The 27,302-nt window shown below is 50.2% G+C and overlaps 1 protein-coding gene across 1 annotated transcript in view; it reads right to left on the minus strand.

The window, feature by feature from the left end:
- The window catches only part of LOC144936437 (inositol 1,4,5-triphosphate receptor associated 1-like), a 104,395-nt gene that overhangs the window by 44,761 nt on the left and 32,332 nt on the right, over nucleotides 1-27,302 (minus strand). Inside the window, exons 2-6 of the mRNA XM_078863487.1 lie at nucleotides 14,795-14,932; nucleotides 12,111-12,255; nucleotides 9,477-9,603; nucleotides 5,367-5,448; nucleotides 4,006-4,131 (exon numbers count right to left, since the gene is read on the minus strand). Coding sequence (XP_078719613.1) covers nucleotides 4,006-4,131; nucleotides 5,367-5,448; nucleotides 9,477-9,603; nucleotides 12,111-12,255; nucleotides 14,795-14,932 — 618 coding nt within the window. The remainder of the gene's footprint in view (nucleotides 1-4,005; nucleotides 4,132-5,366; nucleotides 5,449-9,476; nucleotides 9,604-12,110; nucleotides 12,256-14,794; nucleotides 14,933-27,302) is intronic.

A 27,302-nucleotide genomic window follows, 5' to 3' on the forward strand; every position in this document is an offset into this window, starting at 1 on the left:
ACAGGAAGTATAGTAGGCAAGTACAGTCTCTAATTTTGCCAAAAACAGAAAATAGACGCATTGCCAATTGGCAGTCACATTAGGAACGGCTAATTCTATTTTCAGCCCGAAGCTTTGAAAATTAAATGTAACTTTCAGTATTGCGTAATATCAAGCTGGAATCGTCTCCCCAGCGTGAGGTACATTCTCGAAACTAGAGATGAAGCTTCGACAGATTTGAAAAAAATAAAAATAGGTTTTACCCTTTTTGGCAATAAAACAGGTGTGAAGATCTTCTTGGTTCTTTCGGTAAAGTCACGTAGAAGGGAAATAATAAAATAATAAAAATAAAACATAATAAAATAATTCTCACGACGTTTTGGCCACAACGCAAGCAGCCGTCCTCAGGTGAAGAACAGGTCTGTCGGAAAGACGCGGCGACAGACCTGTTCTTCACCTGAGGACGGCTGCTTGCGTTGTGGCCGAAACCTCGTGAGAATTATTTTATTATGTTTTATTTTTATTATTTTATTATTTCCATTCTACGTGACTTTACCGAAAGAACCAAGCAGATGAATCCCTGCAGTCACGAAAGCTTTAAATCGAAAGGTGTGACGATGTTCAAACACCTAATAGAAACTCTTTGCATGGAATTAAGTCTGCATTAACAACATGTACTTGTGGTGAACATGCAAACAAACATGATTTGATAAAAGATGCATTGTCTTTTAAACTGAATGGCCTACACCACAGACAGCATTCGTTAGGGTCTAGTCTCATCACCAGTGTTCGACCAGAGAATGCCAAAAGGCGAACAGCACAAAGGCAATGCACTCGGGACATTTATAGCTCGGGGTGAGCAGCTTCAAAATGGGGCCTTTTTTGGCAGTATCAAATACTGGCAAAAAAAGATCCCATTTTGTAGCAATGTTCTCATATTCCCGCCAAGTTATTTAAAAGTCCCTCTTAAGACGATTCAAGTCGGCCGTGAAATTCGTGACCAAAATGCACACACGTTCCATTTGACATGGCCCCTGTGATGTTACCGGCCTAGAGTGAGGGCACGCAAAGGGTGAGGCGGTGACAGAACAGGGGTAGCAGGAGAGAGGGGTGGCAGGAGACGGGGGGTGGCAGGAGAGAGGGGTGGTAGGAAACGGGGGTGGTGTAGGGACGGGGTGGTGAAGGGACGGGGGTGGTGTAGGGACGGGGTGGTGAAGGGACGGGGGTGGTGTAGGGACAGGAAGTACTGCGGAGGAGGAGGATAAATGGTGGAGAAGGGTGTGGGAAAGAGGGGTCGGCTGCGTGAGAGATGGGGCGTCGGGGATGATGGGAGGGTGGGAAAGGATAATAAGCGCAGGAGCTGGGCGTGGAGACATGAGGAGGAGACCGTGGAGGTGACCGCCAGAGGAGGCGAGCGAGAGTCTACCCTGGGGGGCAAAGAAAAGCATGGGAAGTCGCATGAAACATTTAAATGGGCTCTGTTTACATATTTAGCTGTGGCAGATACACAAGCAACACCAAACATTTAGATATAAACATTTCTCATGAAATTTGTTTGATTTAGCCAGGGGTTTGGCTTGGCTCGGACGTGTGTTTAATTGGAGTGACTTTTGGAAAAGCATTAATAACCGCAAATGTGGTGCCGACGGAGGGTTCTAGAAATAAAAGCCCAAAAACATTTTTACTGCGGAATTTGTTGTTGCTGTTGTTGTGACAACGGAGAATGGACAGGTGCTGGCGAAGGCCGGCTCGCAATTGCGTTTGTAATTGTGAAAATTATGTCAACATCAAAATCCGAGCAGCAGCGTGGAGGACTTTAAGATGCCAGCTGTGACGGGCGGTGTGGCCTCAGCTCATGTCGCCCCCGACTTCAAATCCCGCGTCCAACCGCCAACACTGCAGCTCTGTTTGCGGCTCTCCTCCCAATGCCCCGACTCAGAATTCCCTCCCGTCGTCTCTTCATTGACCCGAGTTTCTCACGACCTTGCTCAATTCAAGAAACGCCTTCAAATCTTTTCTACTACACCTTCGACGGCGTTGTGCCGTTTTTGGCGTGTTTTGTGGCCTTTTAAAACATGTATTGAGGCAATGTGCGAGCCTGTTACATCACGTTGTGACGCACGTGGTCACACCGTCAACATAAGCTAAACCGGTCATGAAAAGCAAGCGATAGAAAGATGGGGGAATGGACTCGCTGCAACAAACAATACGGGGGGGGGGGGGGTCCCACGGAAAAGGGAAAGGGTAAAAAAAATGTCTAAAGTAAGGAGGAAGGGATGACAAGGGGAGAGAGAGGGAGATAACTGAAACACGACTGACATAAAGAAAATAAAAACATAGGAGGCGACCTAAAAGGCCTTCATTATTTCTACCCCTCCGAATCTTTTGTGGCCTTTGTCGCGCGTTGCTTGTGCTCGAACCATCGTTGACATCGAAAACAAACAAACATTGTACCCTCCGTGGCCGCCATCTAGAGATGCACGTGCATTTACCGGGCAATTAACCCCGTGCTATTTTTCGCCGCGCAGGCTGCGGTCCTGGCAAATGACGCGCGGTCACGAGCATTGCCTCGGCGGTCCCCAGGGCCGCCCCCCGCCCCCGATCGCTGCTTGCGGCCCCATCGTCGTCGTCGCGGCAGCCGCCGTGCGTCTCCGCGAGTTTTGCGCGCACCGCACACCCCAGCTACTTGATGGGCGCGTCCCACGCGACGTGGAGAGCGGCGATTAAAATTAGGGAGGGGGCCGTTCGCTGAGCCACATGCGTGCGGACTCGCACATGCGCGCAGGCACGCACGTGGGAGCTGTGCATGTGCGCGTGTGTGCGTGTCCAGGCTTGTCATCATTTCCTTTTCTGGTGATGTCCCACGTTTGTTGCCCCTTTTTTCCGTCTTCTCCCACCATCCTCTCCCTTCCTGCCCTCGGCGCTCCGTGTTTTATGGCGTGCGCTCTAAAGCGCTCCGAGAAACTTCGGCATTTTGGCACCAAACACGTGCAAATCCTCATCCTGTAACTACGTACCAGGCCGGTTCCCTCCTTAAATGTGTGGAATCCAGGCACTGCCCCTCCTGAATTCAGAGCCAACAATCACTTTTAACCTCCAGCATGAGATGACACGCACCAGCGAGCGTCTGGCCGACGGCATCATGCAATGTGCAGCGTGAATTCTGGACTCTGCGGAAAAAATGTTCCTGCCGGTGAGACCTGCGGGATGGTGTGGTCTGCAGTGAGAGGCCACCGTCCCGGTATCCCACGGCCCTCTCACATCACCGCCTCGTCCTGAGCGTGTGCCTCAACTCTTTATCGTACACTTCCATTTCACAGCCTCCCAGTCTGGGTGGTGGGGGGGAACCCCACGTGTAGCCGAGTCGTGGTGACCACTTGTACGTACGTTCAAAGTTGGGCACACATTTGCGAAACTCTCAAACGCACGGAGACTGCGGCGTGGCCAGGAGATGGGATTACCGCCGGTGGGTTCGTGAACCCATCTGTGTGCATCTTTGAGTTGTTATCCCGTTGTATTGGTGGGTGTTATCACGTGACCCTGGCGTGACCTGGGCAGAGTGTAGTGTGCCGCTTCCAAACATCGATGGGGCGTACTACGTGACAGCCGTGCTGTGTGAGTGCGGGGAGCAGGAGACCGTGGAGCAAATCGTCTCTGGTTGTGAAGTGCGCCAGGGCGTGCTGGGCGGACTGGTTGTTGTTGCCCTGCACGTGCTGCAGGAGGAGGCTGTCACATGACTCTGTGTGGCTACGCGAGCTGATGACCACTCACAGAACATCGCCATACATATGAAGTTAATTAATTCATTGTCTTGTCTACCCCACTCCTTAAAAATGGAGCACGACTGCTCAAACAAACCCCGAGCGATCCTCCCAAAAAAGTCCCGAGACTCGGTGAGGCTCTCCCAAGCGTTACCAACCGGCAGCGCGCCGCTGACAACGCAACGCCCCACGCCGTGCGCTTTACGAACGATGGACCGGCCTGCATCATTGCAGGGCCCGCACCCTGCCTGGATTGAAAACTCACCGCCGCGCCTTCTGCGCCGTCGATCCTGTCGAGGCCGGAGCTGTGGGACACACTGGTGGCGCCGGACGACGGGAACGGAGGCAGCCACAGGCCGGGGTGGAGGCAACAGCAGGGCTTGTCCATCACCTGCCGGAGTTGGCAACAAAACCGTTCGCTCCGCTCGCGGTGACCCGCTTCCAATGCCATACGCAAACCCCCACAAAAAGAACCGTGCAGAGACGACCAATCAGATGACGGGAACAGAATAGGCTTCACCCTTTCAGGAAAAAATACTAAACTACAAATATTAACTTTTTTTTATTTTACAAGGTAAGGCCCACTGAGCTACGTAGCCCTTTTTAAGAAGCGACCTGGCCACAAGTGATAGCTCGACGAAGTGGCTTATCATGTGGACATGTGTACCTATGTGCGTGCACATGAGCGAGTATTTGCAGCACATTTGTATGTTTATGTCGTGTACATGTGTGGAGTAATCTTTTTTTATGGGGCCACAACACTTAGTTAAGAAAGGCCTCAATAACAATGTGCATTGTCTGTTGATGTAAATACTTCCCACAAACCAACGTTATTTTGATTTAGCAAATTGGCTTTTGCCACCAATATTATTCATAATAACAGATTTTTGGGTAACAATTGTAAATGTTGCAGTGGGTTTACTCTCCAACACACCGGTGTGCTGAAGTAGTCACTAATTGGCACATTTTGTTTACGTGACAAACCTTACTGATTGGCAGTGTCAGGTGGTGGTGGGTTAACGACACGTTTAAATTTATGCGATGTAAGGGGCCGTCCATAAATGACGTCACGCGATTTTGGACGTTTTTTGACCCCCCCCCCCTAGTCACACGGCGTCACAAAAAGTCAGACCCCCCCCCCCCAAAAATAAAACATGCTTCAAATCGCTTTAAACTATTGTCATTGTAGTGCGTATTTAATGTGGCGCTGCACTCTGATGTTGTAGGAGAAAACATGTATTAAAAAGTATATTTAATGATATAGAACGTGTTGTCTATATTTATTTAAAGTTGCGTATTTTGATGTGACGTCACATTTCTCACCCCCCCCCGTCACACATCGTCACAAATGTTTGACCCCCTTCCCCCCCAGGTGCGTGACGTCATTTATGGACGGCCCCTAACCGAACAAATCTTTTATTACGAACAAAGTTACGTTACCTACACACCAAGAGGCAACGTGGTGGACATTGTGGTCTCATCGTCTACCCGGCGCTTGCTCGCTAGCGGCGGGGCCACGTGCCAGCGGAGCGTGATCCGTGGCGACTTCGCAAACAATTCCCACGCCTCGGGTGCAAGCGAGCGACCGACAACTACCGACGACGACGACAAGGGAAGCACGCTCACCTCGCTGGTCTGCGTCGCCGCGGAGACGCGCCGGGTCTTAGGCGCGTGATGGCCCTCCCTGTGCTCCGTCTGCGTGCCGACACTGGGCGAGAGCGGTCCATCGTTAGGCACGACGGAAGCAGAACGGGCGTCGCGTTCGCAACGCGGCCGCGGTCACGGCGCGGTTCGCCGGGGCAGGAGGGGGGGTGGGGGGGCTGGGAAAGGGCTGAATGGCAGCGATCTCTGGGCCTTCCTTCCGTGACTGCCCACGGCTGTGTCAGGAAGTCCCGTTCGGTGGCGATCTTGAAGTCCCGGCCTAACGGACATTTCTCTTTCAGGAGGCAATTTCCATTTAAAGTACGCAACTTCTCTCCCAACCTCACCGCCCCATTGTCAATGATGTCAAGTTCCTTCAGATTTTAAAAGCTGTAATTATTATCATAATCCTTCACAACAAGTAACAGGGGGTGCGCCAACTAGAGTCTTGCATTGTAACTGCTGAACGACTGCACAAGAGAAACTCTGCCAAACCCGAATGTTTTAAATGCGTAAATCGACCAGTGCCGTGCACGGGGTCTGCGCCCCACACAGACGGTCACTGATCTGAACGTATTATTTATTTATTTATTTATATAGCACCTCGACCAATGCGCTGAACAAAGCATTAGCTCTTTGTACAGCAGAATAGTGTCTGATGAGATGAGATGGATGCTAGTACATGATGATGATGATGATGATTAATTAAATAGACGATGACGAAAGTGACAATGAGTGGTTCATGATGATGAGCGAGTGCGATGAATGGGTAGAGAAGCTGGGAAGAGGGGTGACGGTGTTAACGATGGAGAAGGGAGGGGGAGGAGAGTTGGGGTAAGCGAGGGAAAGTAAGAGAGTTTTAAGGGAAGAACAAAACATGAAGAGTGAGGCTGATTGTTTGAGGTTAAGGGGCAGCTTGTTCCAGTGTAAGGTGGTCAGAAGCGAGAAATAACGGAATGGTGATTGGGCACGAGGAGGAGGGGGGATAGAGACGGAGAGACAGCTGAGATTGTGAACACAGAGGGCGAGAAGGAGCGCAAGGACGAGATGAGGGAAGCGAGATGATACGTTGGGGCCAGACAATGGAAAGATTTTAAAACTGGTGCGACTACGCCGATCGACACCAAATGAACGGATGAACAGGTCCAGTACGCAACTTATTGCGAGCGCTGGACAGAGGCCCTGGACAAGGACACTCGGATTCCTCGTGGGACCTTCCCTTACGCAGACAGGGCCTCGTTGTTTCATTGGCTGTGATAGCGCTGGTGATGAGGATCAAGTGAGCGAGTGGCTATTATTGTGCGCTATGTTGAAGTCGCTCTGTGACGTAAGCTTCCGGAATAGGGGGGATGATGATGATGAGATGGTGTGTTGCTCCTTTCACTGTGGAGTCGTTTCGACTCCACATCGTGAGGGCAGCAGGTCAACAGCTCTTCAGTGGGCGATGGCCTCCCCAAGCCTTCAGGTCACGAGAGTAATTTGACCACAGTGGTCAGTGCCGGTTGATAGAGGGGGGTAGCATGGACGAGGACACGCACATGTACGCAGCCACAAACGGATTGTGCTGGACAACCTCAGCGTGCATTGGAGTCACTATGTCTACGATTGCATTGCACGGACGAACACCTGCTTTAACAGTCCGCAAATGAAAACCCGGAACTAAGGTGAGCACCGTATTAGTCGCCTCGCGTGAGACAACTTTTAAAGATAACATCGTTGATTACTTAGCGCGGAGAAATCCTGCCGCTCGGTGTGCCACCTGCCTGAGCATCACTGGGTGTCCGAGGCCAAAACGTGACCACCCTCAGTGGTGCAATCTGAAGGCAATGACCCAATGTTTCTATCGTTCTGGCAAGGACTACAAATAACACATTTTTATTTTACCAGGTAAGGCCCACTGAGCTATGTCGCTCTTTTTCAGAAGTGATCTGGCCATCACAAATGACAGCTCAACGAAGTGGCTGATCACGTGGAAATTTATAGCAGCCAAATATTTTAAACGCACGTTGTTGATTCTAAATGTGGAGAGAAAAACCGGAGAAAAATCCAGGTGGCCATGGGGAGAGAGACACACAAACTCCAAATATACAGGCATCAGGGTCGGGATCGAACCCACGACCTCCTGCATACCAGGCGAGGCAGTTAGCATCTCGCCACCGTGGCGCCCAAAAGCAACACGCACTAAACTTTGAAGCTGAAGCCAATTAAGAAAACGTGTTACAAAACAGGCAAGGGGTCGTGGTTAACAGGGCCCAGGCACATTTCAGGCTTTAAAATGTTTGTGTTCACACTACAGTGAATCGAATCAGCTGCACGGGGCTAGGCAAACCCGTTAACACGAAATGAAAAAACGTTGATTCTCACGCACGCGAACCCCGCGCGTGCCTCGTTAATCAACGAATCGATTCATCCGTCGTTCCAGCCCTAGTGTTCGTTTTAGTTTGGCGGCGTCAACTCACGGCGACGTTCCGTGATGCGACGCGTTCCTCTGTGGATCGACGGAACTCCCAGAACGCTGTTCTTCTGCCTCATTGGCCGTGCCCATCGGGTGCTCGCCGAGCTGCACTGGCTTCCAGTTGGCGAACGAATTCGTTACCAGGTCACACTCGCTACACACAAACTGATTGGCCACAAGTGGACCGCAAGACCTTGCTGATCTCGTCAAGCAGCATGGACCATCACGTGGAGTTCGGTCATCCTCGCAGCAGCGGCGGCTTTTGGCTGCCCGTCAAACAAAGATGGCCACCGCATCGCGCGTTTTCAGATGCGCTCTTGCGGCCGTCTGGAATGCTCTTCCTCCCAACATTAGGAAGCTACTGGAGCTGTGCAACTTTTAAATCCAGATTGAAAACTCATTTCTTTCTAACAGCTTTTTGTTTTCGGCTTGTTGTCCTTCCCCCGCACCTCCGATTAGCATGGTTGGCTACGTACAGTGCGAAAGACGTTCAACATACACACATTACGCGACTCAAGCAGCAAACCTGAGCTGCAGCAACAACAAAAAACAACCATCTCCATCTTTATTAACCAGTCTCTACGCACTACTGCATCAACATATTTGGAGTATTTCTCCTGTAGTACGCACTGGAGATCTATGATTCAGTGAAGCTGGGAACGACCTTCTTTCCTTGGGTTGTCGGCTGCCGTGTGATTTTACGATCATTTTCCAATGACGCATTTCGCATGCTCGTTAGTGGGTTTCGTGTTCCTTGGCGTGCTGCGAATATTTATTGTAGAATAAGCACTTTAAAAACAGAACTGTCATTATTTTCTTCAAGATGCAAAACAGCTTTGGCAGGCACCGCACGGAATTTACACTAAACATGGATACTTTGGCTGCTTTTCTTGCGGTAAAATTATTTTCCTCCGCCGCTGTAACGGGAAGGGGTCTGTCGAGAGGAGCCACACTGAGAGGCGTCACGGTGACGCGGAGACCGCGGGGTCATAAGACACGGGGCAGCGGTAGGGTGGTTGGAGGGGCGGGGGGGGCGGGGGGGTGGAGGGGGCAGGGGGCGCAGGAGTTGACGGGGTGGGGGGTTGGGGGGCGGGGGGAGTGGGGGGGCGGTAGGATGGTTGGAGGGGCGGGGGGGGTGGAGGGGGCAGGGGGTGCAGGAGTTGACGGGGTTGGGGGGCGGGGGGAGTGGGTGGGGCGGTAGGGTGGTTGGAGGGGCGGGGGGGGGCGGGGGGTGGGGGGGGGCAGGGGGTGCAGGAGTTGACGGGGTGGTGGGTTGGGGGGCGGGGGGGAGTGGGGGGGGGGGCGGTAGGGTGGTTGGAGGGGCGGGGGGGTGCAGGAGGTGACGGGGTGGGGGGGCGGGGGGAGTGGGGGGGGCGGTAGGGCGGTTGGAGGGGTGGGGGGCCGGGGGGTGCAGGAGGTGACGGGGCGGGGGAAGTGGGGGGGGGGCGGTAGGGCGGTTGGAGGGGTGGGGGGTTGCGGGGGGTGCAGGAGGTGACGGGGCGGAGGGAGTGGGGGGTTGGGGGGTGGGTGGGGGGTTGGGGGGCGGGGGGAGTGGGGGGGGGCGGTAGGGCGGTTAGAGGGGTGGGGGGTCCAGGAGGGACGGGGTGGGTGGGGAGTGGGGGTGGGGGGTGCTTGCTTACTGCTGGTAGGGCCAGGGGGACGTCGCGTGGCGGCCCCACGGCGAGGGAGGCCTGCGTGGGTGCAGGCGGCGGGGGTGAGACGGCCGCAGCTGCGGGTGCGTCTGCAGCAACTCCAGGGTGAGCGCGTCTGTGCGGGGCGGGGGGGGGACGCGACACCTCCGGTTAGCACGGATGGCTGAGCACGGTGGGTGCGAAAGAAGTTCAACGTGCACATACAGACACACATACATACATAGAGACATACAGACATACATACACACACACATACATAGAGACATACAGACAGACATACATACATAGAGACATACACACACACATACATAGAGACATACAGACATACATACACACACAAATACATAGAGACATACAGACATACAGACACACACACATACATAAAGACATACAGACACACATACATACATAGAGACATACACACACACACACATAGAGACATACAGACATACATACACACACACACATACATAGAGACATACAGACAGACATACACACACATACATAGAGACATACAGACACACATACATAGAGACATACATACACACATACATAGAGACAGACATACACACACACATGCATATAGACATACAGACATACATACACACACATACATAGAGACATACATACATACACACACATACAGACATACATACACACACACATACATAGAGACATACATACATACACACATACATAGAGACATACATACACACACATACATAGAGACATACAGACATACACACATAGAGACATACAGACATACACACATACATAGAGACATACAGACATACACACATACATAGAGACATACATACACACACACATACATAGAGACATACATACACACATACATAGAGACATACATAGACACACACATACATAGAGACATACAGACATACATACACACATACATACATAGAGACATACAGACATACACACACACATACAGACATACATACACACACATACATAGAGACATACAGACAGACATACACAGAAGGGAAGGCTCCATTTGTATACAATGACTATGGGTGGTCACGTGGATTTTTGGCTGCGATACATTTCCACGTGAATAAGCCACTTAGTTGAGCTGTCATTTGCGGCGAGGTTGCTTCTTAAAAAGAGCTACGTAGCTCAGTGGGCATAAGCTGGTAAAATAAAAATAGTTTATATAGACTAGGTTAGCGTTAGTTTATTTAAAAAAAACATTCTCCCCGCTCGAATGAGTGTTAGGTGCGATGCTCATAGCACCAATCTCTTCATAGCTTGCAACCTGGGTGGTGGGCTGAGTCGACCCCAAGCAGGGGTTGAACTCGCCACGCAAGCCACGCCGCGCTCACGAGAATTTGACAACAACAAAAACGGCCTTTCAGACCGAAGATTAATTCCATGATGGATATGAAATGTTAAAACCTGATCAAATTGCAACACCTGCTGTGTGCGTAAGTGGCCTCGCGAATCGGTCTAGAATGAAAGACGCTGCTCGGAATGGTAATTCATGAATTTCATGCATTCCCAGTATATTTTACATCTCAAAGCAGTGCCAGGAGAATGACCAAGACAAGCAGCTATCGCTAACCCCAACTGCAGGTGATGATTGTGGCCTCACAAATTGCTCGGTCTTGATGCCAACTAAAGGATGGTGGCGATAAGAGGCTCATAAATGCCAAGTTCTCAACACATAGGGTGAGGGAATAATAATTGATCTCCGCTGCACAGTCTTCTTCTCTGCTCGCTCGCGAAGGGAGAGAGACGTATTCGGAGGCGCGAGGAGGAACCACGGACAAGCCGGGAAGGAGGCAGTAGCGAGGCATTGGGCCCTCGACAAATTCCACCCCCAAGCTCTGCGGTCCTCTACTTACGAAGGTGATATCGCCCAATTAACGAGCATTGACACGTGTGGGCGGACACCCGGAGAAAACCCCCGTGGGTACGTGTGCACCAAGGACGCTCTGGGATGATGCACGGCGGCACCGGGCCAGGACAGGCAAATCGATGTTGGTCACAGACTGCGGCTTTAGTTTCGGCACGCTGCAGCCTGAAGGCCAACCGCTGTCACTCAGTCGAGGCACAACGAGGCCCTGGAGTGCCGGGGGGGCTGTCCCGCACGAGCGTTCGGCTCTTTACCGGAGCCACGCTGCGTGTGGGGCAGCAGGGGGCACCGTGCTCTTGCGATCAATTCAGTTGCCACGTCAATTTGCGGCCCCTTTGTCACTCCACTGTTGGATGAAGGCCTCTCCATGCAATGTTAGTCGTGCCAGCTGTTTGACTTCACCACGCTGAGGTTAGTGAAAGCGGGGGGGTGGGGGGTGGTCGAGGATTGGTTCAGATACCACTTGTCACCGACGTGAGTTGTGGCCGGGTATCGAACTCAGACCACATGCCCCCTACTCCACCCATCCTCCTTTGGATTCACAATCGACATGGGGGTGAAGGCATCAGCGGCGTCACACGACAGCATCTTGAAGTGCTGCGCGGGAAGAGTGATGGTGGGCGTAGGGCCCCGGAGAAGAGGAGGCATCGGGTTTGATCGGCGTGTCGGTGACTCCACCACAAAGCGGGAGACGTGCCCGCGACGTGTCCACGACGTTCCGCACCGCGCCCGCGCTGGAGACGCACCGATGAGCGGCGTGTCCCAGGGCCGCGGGCCGACGTGCGAGGCCAGGCCGGAGCAGTCCCGTAGCTCCAGCGGGCAGCAGGAATGATGGGCGCAGCCCGCGGCGAAGCCCTCCACTCTGCCCGGCCCAACGCAGCGTGACTGCAGCTGCTTGCGAGGAGGGGAGGAGGAGTTGCGGGGGAGGAAGGGGGTGGATGAGGAGGGGGAGGAGGGGGGTGGGTGAGGAGGGGGAGGAGGGGGAGGAGGGGGGTGGGTGAGGAGGGGGCAGGGGGGTGGGTGAGGAGGGGGAGGAGGAGGGGGAGGAGAGGGTTGGTGAGGAGGGGGAGGAGGGGGGTGGGTGAGGAGGAGGAGGAGGAGGAGGGTGGGTGAGGAGCGGGTTGGGTGAGGAGGGGGAGGATGGGGGTGGGTGAGGAGGGGGCAGGGGGGGGTGGGTGAAGAGGGGGAGGAGGAGGGGGAGGAGGGGGTTGGTGAGGAGGGGGATGAGGGGGGTGGGTGAGGAGGGGGAGGAGGGGGGTGGGTGAGCAGGGGGGTGGGTGAGGAGGTGATCAGGCATCAGCATCGCCACAGTTCGTGGAGCAAGCGTTCCACAATAATTTAGCAGGGAGGAAAACATTTTAAATCTCATCTTATATCGCGACTGAATAGTTTGATTTTTATGTGAGATAAATACGCAACGGAAATCTACGCGAAAGACTATTCCTTAACCCTTTATTTAGGTTTACTTAACGCTTTTACACTAACAGGTTTATTTGTTCGTGCATTTCATTTCATTCGCCCTTCTGCTTGCATTTTCTTATATTCCCTCAGGGTATCCTTGAAAATGGAGCTTTGTGCCTGAGTGGGCTCGAGGCCTGGTTAAACAGGCCGAAAGGGAGCGGTGGTGTAGCGGTATTGGGCCTCCCCTAGGTCGACTCAGCCGTAAATGAGTGGTGCATTGTGTCAACATCGCTACTCGGGATACTGGCCACCCACCCCGTCGTGTGCCATTTCCGGTCTTCATACGTGCTCGCTCACAGCACTTGCCCCAACAATCTGTCAAGACTAGACGGTGGATCTATGTTTTTGTCAAACAGGCCTACGCTGCCCAACCTTGATATCACTAGGAGTCCGAACGGGGCAGCAGTCGTGGGCTGTCTCGCGAGTCCGATTCTTGATTCATCAAACCGAACAGCAATCTTTAAAAATGGGACCTTTTATTGCCAGCGAAATGACACCGGCGGCTGCGTACCAGGAGCCTCTTTATTTTTGCCACAACCACAACACTGAGCCCGAGCTTCGTTCTTCTTCTTGAAACTCGTCCCCTTTGATCCTTGTCGGGCCCCGCTCTCTAGAACTTTCCCCTCACTACTCTTTGATCCTTTCGGTAAAGGCACGTAGGTATCAAATAAATTCAATCACGACGTTTCGATCGCAACACAAGCAATCATCATCAGGTGGGAAACCCACAGCAAGAACATTTTTGCTGTGGTTTTCCCACCTGATGATGAATGCAAAAACATTTTTGCTGTGGTTTTCCCACCTGATGATGATTGCTTGTGTTGCGATCGAAACGTCGTGATTTAATTTATTTGATACCTACGTGGCTTTACCGAAAAAAACCAAACAGTATGGATCCCTGCAGTCACGAAAACTTCAAATCTAGATTTTTCCCCACTCTTTTTGTAACCGCAGCCAATCCGCGTCCTTCTCCTCCAACGGTTTCCCAACCGTCGCCTGCGGGCTCCGCTCTGTTCTCTCGCCCTTTTCGCCGTTTAAACCTTTTCCCCTCCAACCTCTTCAAAGCCCTCCCTCCCGACCAATCATCGTGGAGGCCTCTCTCGGCCAATAGGAGGCCTTGGTCTACTTTTTAAAATTACGGTTTGGCTGCAAATTGGCTTGGGGTGAGTGCCTCATAATTTAGGTCATTACACCAGTTTCAAAGTATGAAAACATATGAATAGGCTTTATTGCGAGAAAGAGTAAACCCTATTCTTAATGTTTCAACAATCTTGCACTTTCCTTGCTCCGCAACTGCGCCACAGTGCGCATCGGAATATGGACAGGCCGATTCGCACACCTCCTTCATGAATGGAAAATTAAAGACGCAAGCCAGAGCAGTTCAATTGTGGGCATGCAACCCAAACCTACACAAACTCTCTCCTGAAGCCCTCTCGTCATGGCTGACATACCTCGACATTGGCATTAAGCCGCAGAACCTATTGCCAGATGCAAGCAGAGAAAAGATCACAGGAACCAGTCACTACACCCCGGTAGAATATCCTGTGCCCATGTATTAACCATGACAACCTTGATCATTGGTGGCGTAAGAGCTACTGAAAGCAACGCATTCACAATGGAAATGCTAATTTGTCACCGACGCTGCGTCTCAACTCACAAGGGTGATCAATAACTCCGATTATTCAAACACAATTATCCGTGTACGTCGAGTAAACGTACCAGAATTGTTCCTTAATACAAACAAATCCACCCCCGGTGTCGTGTAGAGTGATTCATGCCATCGTCGTCGTCGTTCTAACAATTTACACCTCGGAGTAGGGGGGGGGGGGGTTAAGTCGCGCGATGCCTGGGTACAGCGACCAGCTTCCCGCCGTGAGCTGCGATGTCGGCGACATTGTAAACGTCATAATCACAGCCACACGGGGGATGTGAGAGGTGGTGGGGGGGGAGGGGGGTAGATGGGCCTCACCGACAGGACGACATCGGGCTGACTCTTCTGCAGCTGAATGCTGAGGGAGCTCTTATCGGTGGCCACTTCCCACCCGGCTCCACCCTCCGTCTTCTTCGCGGCGGCAGCGGCTGATGATGATGCGGCGGTGGTGGCAGCCTGGCGGTGGGTGCGGAGGGAGCGTTCAGCAATCAGAGAAGAGATGGAGGAGGAGGAAGAGGATAAGGGTGAACCCTCATGCCCAGGCAACGCTCTCCTGGTACGGGCGCGACGATGCGTCGACCCAGTGTCGTTCCCCACACCACCGATTTTGTACCACGTAGCGCTCTGGGTGAAGTTCATGGTTCGCAGAGCAGCGCAACCCTTTTGTGTTAAGGAAACGGCCCGAGGAAACGGATATCACAGAGCTACTTCTGAAATTTCTTCGAATGACCCCTGGGGTCCACACGGTAGAGGGCTGTGCTTTGCTACCCGCTCTGCATATGAGAGTAATGTTCGCTGAAAAAACAGTCGAACCTAAATGTTTATTCCCAGAGCTAAAATGTTGCCACATTAAGTGCAGAACCAATTTTAACTTGATCTTTTTTGTACGCAGCCATTAGTGACCGCGCTGTGGCCATCATCCACTCACTGCACTTGAGAACCGCGTTGAATCACAGGCGGCTGAAATCTGGATTGGGGCCTCAGTGGTGTCAGCTCAGTGCCCCGAACTCTGACCCACAGGACACGTGCGTTTGAGGATTTGGCTTTTCAATCAATTGACGTAATGGATTAGTGCGGCTCGTCCAGTCTCAAGAGGCTGCTACAGTAAATGGATAACTTCCTTCACGAATTAACTCTTGATTTAATTGTGGCCCTGGATTGAGACAATTCACTGGATCGTGAGGAGGAGGTGGGAGCGGATCGTTACACCCCGAGCGGAAACATAATGCGTCATTAACAACTCTTGGTCAATCCAATGCTGGACGAAGTCTTCCTCATGTCGTGCCAGTCATGGGGGTGGTTTGACCATACTTCCCCGCGTTGGCGAGTTTGGGCTCACGAAGGGGAGCGGAACCCGTGAACCGGTTCACATATCACTCGCCGGTGATGGTATGCCATGGCCGGGAATGGAACTCGGACCGATGGGTTCATAGCGAAGCGTTGCCAACCACTGCGCCACCATTTCACCCCACGGAACTTTACGCGCGTCTCAGGCCACGCACAGCAACTTCACAGCGACCCAAGTGAAGTGTTTTGTTAATAAACAACCATACACATCTACATTGCAGACAGCATGAAGGCTTGAAAGATTCGCGGCCTCCGAGCGATAACAGAGTTCAAGGAGAATCTTTGGACAGAAAACAAGAAACCTTGATAAGAAAACATATCCATCGGTCTCGATTAAGTGGAAGAAACGCGGGATGCAAACTTCGCAATGGCACGGAGTGTTAACTACCTCGCCTGGTATGCGGGAGGTCATGGATTCGATTCCGATCCTGACGCCTGCTGTATATTTGGAGTTTGCATGTCTCTCTCTCCCTGTGGTTGTGTCGATTTTTCTCTGGGTCCTCCGGTTTTTCCCTCCACGTGTGTTAGAGTGTTAGAGTGTTAGAGTATATGACTGCTATAAATGTCCACATGACCATAAGCAACTTAGTTGAGGTATCATTCGTGTTGACCAGGTTGCCTCTCAAAAGGAGCTCAGTGGGCCTCTTACCTGGTAAAAGAAAAATAAGTGAGTGAATAATTATTAATAGTTGTGTAGTGACATCGGGGATGTCACTATATGGTGACGGCCCGGGAGGGCAGTGGCGTGCGATGTCCCTACATCACGGACAGCACCGGGTGGGTTGCTGTGTGATGTCAGCTTTTGCACAGCACGGCGTGCGATACACCGTCATTGCGTACACCCCATAGGCGGGTGTAGTACCAGCCCTAGCGGGGCTTGGTGAGCGCTGGAACAGCGCGGGCACCACGCACAGCGCGTAGTGCGGGCTCCCACAAGGGGGAGAGTCTCAGCCCAGGGGCAGGGTTGCCCCGGGCCATGGCACTCTGGTTGACCCCGTAGACACGTGATCTGAAGTGTCCACAGAGAAGGCCCCAGGTGGGGGGGCAAGGGGGTGATCACGTGTCCAGGGAGAGCTCTCGAGAGGGATGGAGAGGGAGCTAGAACTCTCTAGAAGGCAGGCGGGGCCAAGGGCGAAGCGGCCCCGACCCGGGGGGGGGGGGGGGGGAGATATAAGGCGGGTCCCTGAGAGAGACCGGGGTTCTTCGTTCGACAGCTGGAAGCCCCACCTCTACAAGCTGGAAGCTCTACGTCCTACAAGCTGGAAGCTCTACGTCCTACGAGGCATCAACACGTGGTCGGGGACCCGAGTGAGGGCCCGACCCTTCGCAGCTGTAACTCCTACGTATAGTGTAGTTAGCTGGGTGGTCACCACCTTAGGGGCAGTTACCCCTTCGTGTTAACGTGTTGATGTTATAATAAATGTGTTGCCTCTAAAGAACAACGCCTGCGGCTCAGGTGGACTCACTACAGTTGTATTAGCACTGCGTAGGTTTCCGCGGTTGTGCCGTGCAGCTGGCTGACGTGCGAGCGCGTCAGGCCTTGTGCAGGCTGCTCGCTGCAATGAATCTCCGACGTTTCACTTGACGCGCTGCGTGCGACTGTGCAAGCCTCTTCTCCGATTACTGAATTCAGTTTCCGGGGTAAAAGAAACTCCCCCAAAGCTGCCGGAACATGGAAGTGAAACGTCGGACATGACGCCGTACAACACGCGATGCCCAAACCCTTTCGCAGTGGTATCAGAGAGCTCAAAGGGCTCTAACACGTAGTAGAAAGCTTTCGTGAGCAATGTCATCTATAATAAAGTTGATTTTGGGTTATCTCGCGTCAATATAAATGTGTCATTAAACTCGCCACCACCCGACATGGCCAATTAGTAAGGTTTATGTATATTACCAAAACATATATATTAGTTTGGTTAGTCACAGTTGATCAACATACATTACGTATCATATCCATTGTAATTTATAGGACTACAATAACCCCCCTACCCTCTAGGCATTGCACCTGCTTGGCTCACAGTGACGACATCACATTTGCCCCCTCTATTTAAGACCGAAACAGGAGGAGGATTTCTCAACAATTCTGGTTGTCGCCTGATGATGCTGGTTGTAATTACCGGTGAAACGTCACGGTACTCGAATTATAAATGTTGTGGGTTTTACTCTCTAACACGCCGGCGTGCTGAACTAGTAACTAATTGGCACGTTCTGTTTATGTGACGAACCTTACTGATCGGCTATGTCGGGTGGTGGGCGAGTTTAACGACACATTTATATATACGCAATCTAACCCAAAAAAACCCCTCTAATATGGATGAAGGGGCTTTTACTGACCAGAAAACCGCAGCGGTGCCAAGTGCCACGGCCATTACCCACACAGGAAATAGCGGCAACGTCAAGCTTGGGCACAGCCTAAATCTTTTCCACTCAGCAAAGCGAATCAGATTTTTTCTTTGCCAGCAAAACAAACGTTCAGCTCAAATGAGAGTTTTTCATATCGAGCCGAACGCTGTCCCTTTACTAAAGCCAGATGAGTGAGCCGATTGAGACTCCGAGTCTCGTTGTCAAGGGAGACCCGGCTTACAGGGACAAAACAGCGCACATCACGTGGGGATGGCACAACAGAAAAAACTGGGTTTAAAATATTAAACAATAAAAATCAGCTTATTGTGACAAATAAATCCAGCGTATGAAATGATACTCAGTGTAACATTTCCCGCACCACCGATTAGCACGGTTGGCTACGCACGGTGCGAAAGAAGTTTAACGTGCGTACATAAAACAGAACTTAAATTCCAGTGAAATAAATTTTAAAAGAGGGACAAGTTATGGTCCAAAGGCACTTGCGTTCACATTTACTTAAGCAATGAGTTCAATTGCCCATGAAACGCTGACTGGGAGGATCCAGTTTTGTGGCTGTAGCCGAGACGCAACGTGATGATGGAACTACGGGCATCACGGTTCAAAGGACAATTTCCAACTTAAGCCTTCACTCTCGGGACACAACACACAACACTTGGGAGGGACGTCTGTGACGTGAGCGTTTAATATCTAGATTCAATCAAGCGGACAAAACTTGGCAGTAATTTTTTTGGAGGCTAAGATATGACGTTCAACTGTGCCAAAACGCTTGTGATAAATCAGTGAAGGCGAGCCAAGCGTATGTTTGTGTTTCGAATCAAACAGCCGTGAATATCGTTTAGAATTGTAGAACTAGTGGTCAATACGTGTACCGGATCAATGAACCTGTTTACTTGTAGAAAAGGATCTCATTTTGTTTCATATGAGAGATGCAAGCCACTTTGTTTTGTATGTGAACTTTTATAAAAATGTCGACAGATAACAAAAGTTGTATATTTTGCCGTGGGTCATTCACCGCTTTGTTGCTGTCTCTTCTTATCGAGACTGATATAGCACCACCATATTATCCAAAGGCACTTCACAGCAATAATAAAAAGTGTTCGCAAGGTGACAGCGGTTGAGATAGAGAGTGGCGTTATTAAAAGTGGCTGTGTAAGAGACACGCGCACGCACAGAAACTAACAGTTTCTTCAAACGATGGTGGACTGGGCTTGCAAACGAGTTCGCCAAGCGTTTTAGAGGGAAGCAGTGGCCATGCCACGAGGCAAAGCCGAATGAGACGGCTGGGCCTGATGATCGAGTCGATTCATCCATTTAAAATTGGAATCGGCTACTTTTATTGAGGGTGATTTCTCGGGTGCCTTTAAAATGTTCAGCCCCCCCCCATACCACTACACACCTTGAAGGTGGGAAACCCTCAACTAGCCACGCCGGGCACAATGCAGCTGATGATGATGTCGCCAAGCCCAGTTCATAACATCCAGCGGCACATGGGGGGGTGGGGGTTGGGGAACACTTTTTTTTGTCCGACCGCTGTACTCTGCTGTTATCCGATTGGTCGAGTAAGCGAAGCAGTCATCGGGTACTCAGACAATCGGATTTCCCAGCTGTAGCTGGGTTCAGCGAGCCTGAGCCCTCCCCTTCTCTTCCCCCCAGGGCGGAACAACGCAACGTGACAAAACGAGGCCCTCAAGATGTTAGAGGCCGAGCGCCTTAAGGCGAGGCAGAGGAACAGTTGACGAAGGTTATTATTAGCCAAGGCTTTCCTCCAATTCAGCAAAATGACATTTGAAGACATCTTAAATGAGACTTCACCCACTATATAATTAGCCTTCAATGAATAAGTGGAATTGCCGACAAAAAATTCGGAAAATGGCGGAGGCAACCAGGGTTGGCAGATCATGCACAGTTTGTGAAACTCCCTTCCAGTGTCATAAATAATTCAAACTAAATTATTTTTATTTTACCAGATGAGGCCCACTCAGCCATGTAGTTATTCTACAGGAGTGACCTGGCCACAAAAGATCGTTCAACAAAGTGGGTTATCGCGTGGAAATTCATAGCAGCCGAATACTCTAAATGCACGTTTTTAAATGTGGAGGGAAAAACCGGACTACCCGGAGAAACATCCACGTGACTTCGGGGAGAGAGACACGTAAATTCCCAATATACAGCATGCATCAGGTCAGGATCGAATCCACGATCTCCTGTATACCAGGCGAGGTAGTTAACATCTCGTCCCCGTGGCACCCCTATACCCTGTGACTCACCAAGAGAATGCGATACGGCAACATGTCGGCTTGACCTTTTACATCCGTATGGGATCGAGTGTTGCCCTACTGCACGCGTAGGTTAATCCCTGGTGCTCTGGTTTCCTCCCACATGCAGACACTTGTTATTTGGTTTAACACGTAGGCTTTCGCGACCAATATTATTCATAATCAACGTTTTTGGGTTAGATCGCGTTATTTATAAATGTGTCGTAACCCTCCACCACCCGACACGGCCAATCATAAAAAAAGTGTCACGTTGACAAAAGACAAATAGTTCACTGCTTTAGCCCACCGGTGTGTTGAAGCGTGCAACCATAGCATTTACAATTTTTTTTTGTTAATTTGCTGAAATCATCCTCCTATATACAGCACCGCTGAGGCTTGGGCAATTGTTGGCACCAGTTCACCGCATGGCTGTTGCCTTCCGGCTCGTCTGTGGTCCCTCCTCGGACCTCCGAGTCCTCTCTCCTCGAGAGTGGGCGAATACTGCGCAGCGTGCTGCAAGTTGAAACTGTTACTATTATTATGAGTTCCAAGTTCTATTGTATGCAGACTTTTGAGTCGGTGAAAATTCGAAGCCGAGTGCAAGCTTTTCGCTGTTTCAGCAAGGACTCGTGCAACATGCCTCTAGACCAGTGGTTCTTAACCCGGAGTGCACGCACCCCCTGCCCAAACTGAGAATCAAATGGGTGCAGACTCCAGTAAAGGTTAAGAACCACCGCTCTAGACACATAGGTCATCGACGGCCAGTGTGGTTGTACGAGTGACCGCTTTGAGCTGCACATACTGAATGTGTACTGCATACTGCCCGACACGTTTTGAACAATGTGTGGTGGCCACAAGCGGCAAGGGCGGTGTCATGGTCAATAAAAAAACGTACATTTCCATTGCAATCACGTTAAGTTGTACAAGCGCTGCGAGAGCACGTTCCTGAAACGGCACTGGAACAGGACTGCTGTAGGTGCATTTACACGACTTCAGTGGGATTACCACTCCAGTGGGATTGGCACTGAAATAATTTAAAGGGGAATCTGATTTTGTATTGGCAACACAAATGCACCCCACAGCGTTATTACTGCACTGTGCAGTTGAGCAACGGCGCATCCGTGCCGCCTCTCCACAACCTCTCATTGACCCACAGCATGAATGCTGATGCACAGCCTCAAGACTAACACACAGCCATGGCATTGACCCACACCCTCAACTCTGAACCTACAGCCTCAATATTATCCCAAAACCTCGACACTAACCCACAAGCTCCCCACTGATCCACAGCCTAAACGTGAATCCACGGCTTCAACATGAATCGATACCCTCAACACGAACCCACAGCCTGAACCGAAAGCCACAGCTTCAACAATAACCCACAGCCACACGACCACACAGCCCCAATATGAACCCACAACCTCATCACTAGGCCAGAGCCTCACAATATTTGTCCCACCTAGATCCACCAGGTGGAAGCTCCGTTGGCACGATCTTGATCGCGAAAGCCGGGGTATGAAATTCAGAAAGAACCAAAGAGTATTAAATGAGCATTACTGATATTCTTTGGGTCTTTCTAAAAACAACGTAGATAGAAAAAAAATTAAATGGCTTTATCGAAAGACCCAAAGAATATGAATTCCTGGAGTCACGAAAGCTTTAAGTCGAGTATGACTGATGTTGTTGTTGTAGGTTGCAGCGGCGCGTCTCCGCAGAGACGCCAGGAGAGTGCTGCACAGGGCCGCTACGACAGTGCCACCCACATAGCTGTAGAGTGACTGTAACTAAAGTACTACGTTTATTTTACCAGGTAAGGCCCAATGAGCTATAGAGGACTCTTTCAGATTAGACCTGGCCGCAAATGACGGCTCAACAAAGTGGCCTTATCACGTGGCGATTATTGCAGCCAAATACTGTGAACGTGCATTGATTCTAAACGTGGAGGGGGAAACCGGGGGACCCGAAAAAAAATCCACACGACCACGGGGAAAGAAAGACACGCAAACTCCAAATATATAGGCATTAGAGTCGGGATCGAACCCACGAGCCTCCTGCATGCCAGGCGAGAGAGGTAACGTCTCACCACTGCTCACCTCTCACAGCAATCTCTCCTTTAAAAAGCTGAAAGCATTCTTGGGCACGCTACTTAGAGGGGGTTTGATGCTTGAGCTTAAATTTAACCGACTCTGGGGTTTGCACGGCATGGCACGGTGAAGCAGTGCGGTTATTGACCATCAGCTTTGGTGACGGAGCGGTGGCGCAGTGATTAGCACGCGCGGCATTAAACTTGGCCACGTGAATGTGCGTTGTCAACGACCACGGCTGACACCAGTGGCTAGTGACGTCTGAAACGGTGCTGGAGTGCCCCTCCCCACCCCCCCCCCCCCTTAAACAACTTACACTGACCAGTGTGGTGAAGTATGGTCAAACAACTCCTATGAACTTCATTGATTGGGAGGCCTTTGTGCAGCGGTGGATTGACAAAGGGGGCTGTACATCACTCATCATCTTTAATTTTCAGCGTCATTTAATCGAGAGAGAGAGAAAAACCTCCTAAGATCCACATCTCCTTTCCACAGGGTACATGGCAACATGGCAGCAGTTCCAGAGCGAGCGTAAGCAATGACTCACGAGGTAAAGTTACAACGCCTTGACTTCCCCAATACCTTCAGCCGCTGTTCGCTGAGCCAATATTTCGTTTTAGTAAGGCTTAGCCTTCGTCTCATGTACAATTCCGTGATTTTAGCCAAAGTATTAAGTCTGCCGACTTCATTTAGTCATTTTATTATTCATTGTTGGTGGGAGGGGGGGGGGGTGTGAAATTACACCTTCCCCCAACGTTATAACAACTTAAATTAGTTCTCTTCTATTATGGTGCATGACGGCAGCAGTATTGTTCAGGAGGAAGATGCCAGTGTCGAGGTCTGCTGCTCGCCACGACGAGGGGGCTTCAGGAGAGAGTTCGCGTCGTTTTTCTATCCCTCCTCCGTTGAAGGAGTGCAGGCCCCAGTGGGGTTACCGCACGGTCCGTCGTTTGGGTTGCCTGGCCACCATCGCACTCCTGTGGCTCGGGATTAGTTTTTACAATAAAGGACGAGATGTGCGCATCGGCCTGCCGATGTCCTGATGCGGTTCATGGTGACACCGCCAGAGCCTTCGAGGCGGAATGTCAAAGACAGGAGGTGCGCGATGACGTCCGGGTCTCGAACGAGGCATTTAGTCTGAACGTCCGCGTTGTTCCGGACCGCGTGCGTGCGATCCTCGGACGGCGGCAGCCAATCAGCGAGGAACTCGGTGGCACCGCGGTCTCGATTTAACGTGACCCAATCGCTACCTCGGTCCGCGTCGCCGCTCAGGCTCTCGTTACCTTCGCGTCGTCGTCGTCGTCACGGCCGCCGGCGGTCGCGCCCTGCTCTCTCTGGTGGGCGGCGGTGGCCGTCGTGGCCCACGAACCCAGGCCACACGTTTCACTCGTCGGTACCTGAGGCGGCTAAACCTTAGCGGGTGCCACTCTCTTGATGTGGCCAATGGACGGTGACTCGTACGATAACCATTTGAATTGAGTTGAGTTATTTAATAATTAGACTCTCGATAGCGTGTAAATTCGTCGGACAGCATAATGTTTTGGCACCTTAGAAGGGACCTGGCCATAAATGATAGCTCGACGAAGTGGCTCATCACGTGGAAATTAATTGCAGCCAAATACTGGAAACGCATGTTTCTAAATGTGAGGGGGGAGGGGGAAACCAGAGGACCAGTGGCGGCTCGTCAATAGAGGGCGCAGGGGCGCCGCACCCATCAAGATTCAAGAATATACATACACAAAAATTATATAAAAAATACATAAATAAAATATTTTTTTCATACGATGTGCCGGCTGGTAGTAAGAAAAGCATCAGCATTTAATAAAAACTGGCTTTAATCGGTCAACTATTTTCTATGTTTTTCAATGTGTTTCATGCGGGGCGCCGGACAAATGGATGTCTATGTGAAATTTTCGGACAGCATGTGACCTGAAGCTGGTCTCTAATTGGTTTCTTAAAGATTCTCCTCGGGGCGCAAGTCGTTGCGTCCCTGGCCAATCAGAATTGGATGCATGTTATTTTATCCAATCTGATTGGTTCTCGTCACCTGTCATTCAAATTTACGCTCTGGGCCACTACTGCGAGTGCGCAGGCGACACCACTTCGACACTTGCTAGGCTGATCAAATTTTTTGTGTAAACAATGGCAGCAGTTCATCCAAATTCTGTAATTTATTTACAAAAAAACCCTTTCACAAGGCTTTCGCTGGAAGAAATAAAAAAGATAACGGATCTCGGACCGGACCAACCCGATTTACAAATCCAGCAGCAGGCCAGTGACAGAGGACGAAGCTACACACGAAGCTTCACCCGCGCTTGTTATGAGAAACGGAGGTGGCTGGCTGGATGTGATGTTAGCAATTCTCTTTTTTGTTTTCCCTGTCTTTTATTTCAAAGTGTCGGCACTGCAGTTTTGTGGACAACGACGGGGGTAAGAGACCTCAAACATCTCTCTGACAAATGCAAACGTCATGAAAGTAGCCGCAGCCATATTGATAATAGCATGAAACTCACGTTTTTGGGCAGAGTTAGCATTGCTGAACAACTAGATGAAGGCTACAGGATTGGTATTAGAAGGCACAACGAAGAGGTGACAAAAAATCGACACATACTGTCCAGGATAATAGACTGTGTGAAATTTTGTGGAGCATTTGAGTTGGCGTTACGTGGCCATGATGAGAGTGAGAGCTCAGATAACCCCGGTATATTTCGCGGGTTGGTGGATTTTGTTGCCTCTCTTGATGGAGCATTGAAAGAGCACCTTGACAGTGCTACTGTATTTAAGGGAACGTCGAAAACTATACAGAACGAGCTACTGGACTGTATGTTGTCTGTTACAAGAGAAGAAATACTCAAAGAAGTCCAGACAAGTAGTTTTTTATCAATCCAGGCAGATGAAACAACAGATATTGCCACGCAGTCCCAACTTGTGCTTGTGCTGCGCTACATCGACGACAAAAATAACGTGCAGGAAAGATTTTTTGAGTTCATCCCTCTGCAGTCAGCTACAGCTGAGTCCATTGCTACTGCACTAAAAGAGCGTCTTGCTTCTATCCTTCCTAAGGATCAGAAAAGTAAGCTCATCTGCCAGGCACATGATGGGGCCAGCGTGATGAGGGGTGCCACTGCAGGTGTTCAGAGAAAAATACAAGATGTGTACCCAAATGCCCACTACATCCACTGCTACGCACATCAGCTCAACCTGATAATGCAACAGGCCACGTCTCACATATCCAAGACGAGAATATTTTTTTCTAACATTGGTGGATTTGCCAGCTTTTTTTTCCAAGTCACCCAAGCGGACATGTTTTCTGGATAAAGTGGTTGCCCATAGACTGCCAAGATCCAGCAACATCAGATGGAACTTTCATAGCCGTGCCATTAATACTGTTTTTGAGCACAGAGAGGATCTCATTCACTGTTTTGAGAGCATACAAGACTCAGGTGACTTCGACCCCAATACTGTTAGAGAAGCAGGAGCCCTGGCCATGCTACTGGAGGATGAGGATTTTAAGTTCTTTCTGGAACTTTATCACCACATCATGCCACATGTAGACTTCCTCTATGCCAAGCTCCAGAAAAAAGAACATTGATTCAGTCCATATCAAAGTGAGCATCCAACAGTTCCAACAAGAAATACAAAAGATCAGGTAACTTTATTCCTGTAATATGATCATTATTTGCTTTCTCTTTCATTTTTAACTCTCTTTATCCTTTGCCAAAATTATAATAAATTATCTTTGTCCTTTGCAGAAACTCTCTCCACTCCATTGGTGAGCAAAGCAGTGGTTCTCGTCCAACAAAGAGGCGCCGGGCGCTCAGTTCGGAAGACCGTGAAAGGATTGCAGCAGAGGTGAGTTTGTTATAGAAATCAGTCAAAATACCATTTTACATTATTGTTGTGCTGCAGAGATGTCCTGCCTACATATCATATTCTACAGACTCAAGAAAACATTTTTAGTTTGGTATAAATCCTAACAAAAATCTTAATTTTAATATACAATAGCATCCCAAAAATAATAAATTGGCAACATAAAAATAAATGATCAAATGAAATTTGAAGCCACCAAAAACTACAGTCTTGTATGGGACAAAAACTCAAATGGTTCTATTTTTCTTTTGAAAGTAATTGCAACTGTGACAATTAGTGGTCTACTCCAGGCTATTACCTTACATTTATATATCTATTTGTTTAATTATCTCTATAGGTCTGTGACACAATCCTGGGACACACTAGGGAGCGTTTCTCCTTCACAGACCACCTTGTCTGTGCCACCTTGTTGCAGGGGGACAGGTTTGATGAGTACAAGGATACCTTTCCTGAAGATGCATTGAGCAGCACCATGAAAGCGTACCCGATGCTCAGTGGAAGCAAGCTGAAGACGGAGCTCAGTCTCATCTACAGCAAGGAAGAGTTCAGAGCCTGCCGTGGTGCTGTGGACCTATTCCAGCTGTTAATGGAGAATAATCTCGAAGAAGTCTTTTCCGAAACTGTGACTCTCCTAAAAGTTATCATTACCACACCCATGACCACGGCTGAAGCTGAGAGGTGCTTCTCAACCTTGAAACGAATAAAAACTTTTCTCAGAAACACCATGACCCAGGAGAGGCTGAATGCACTGGCATTGCTGTCCATGGAAAAGAGACTTGTTACGGAGATGACTGGCTTTAATCAGAGAGTAGTTGAGAAATTTGCTGGCCAGAAAGAAAGAAGAGCAAAATTTATGTTCAAGTAGGAAACATGCTTTTTGGTACTTTGGTCTGAAATGTATATAAA

Source organism: Lampetra fluviatilis, chromosome 16, assembly GCF_964198595.1.
Source record: "Lampetra fluviatilis chromosome 16, kcLamFluv1.1, whole genome shotgun sequence".
In the NCBI taxonomy this organism is placed as follows: Eukaryota; Metazoa; Chordata; class Hyperoartia; order Petromyzontiformes; family Petromyzontidae; genus Lampetra; species Lampetra fluviatilis.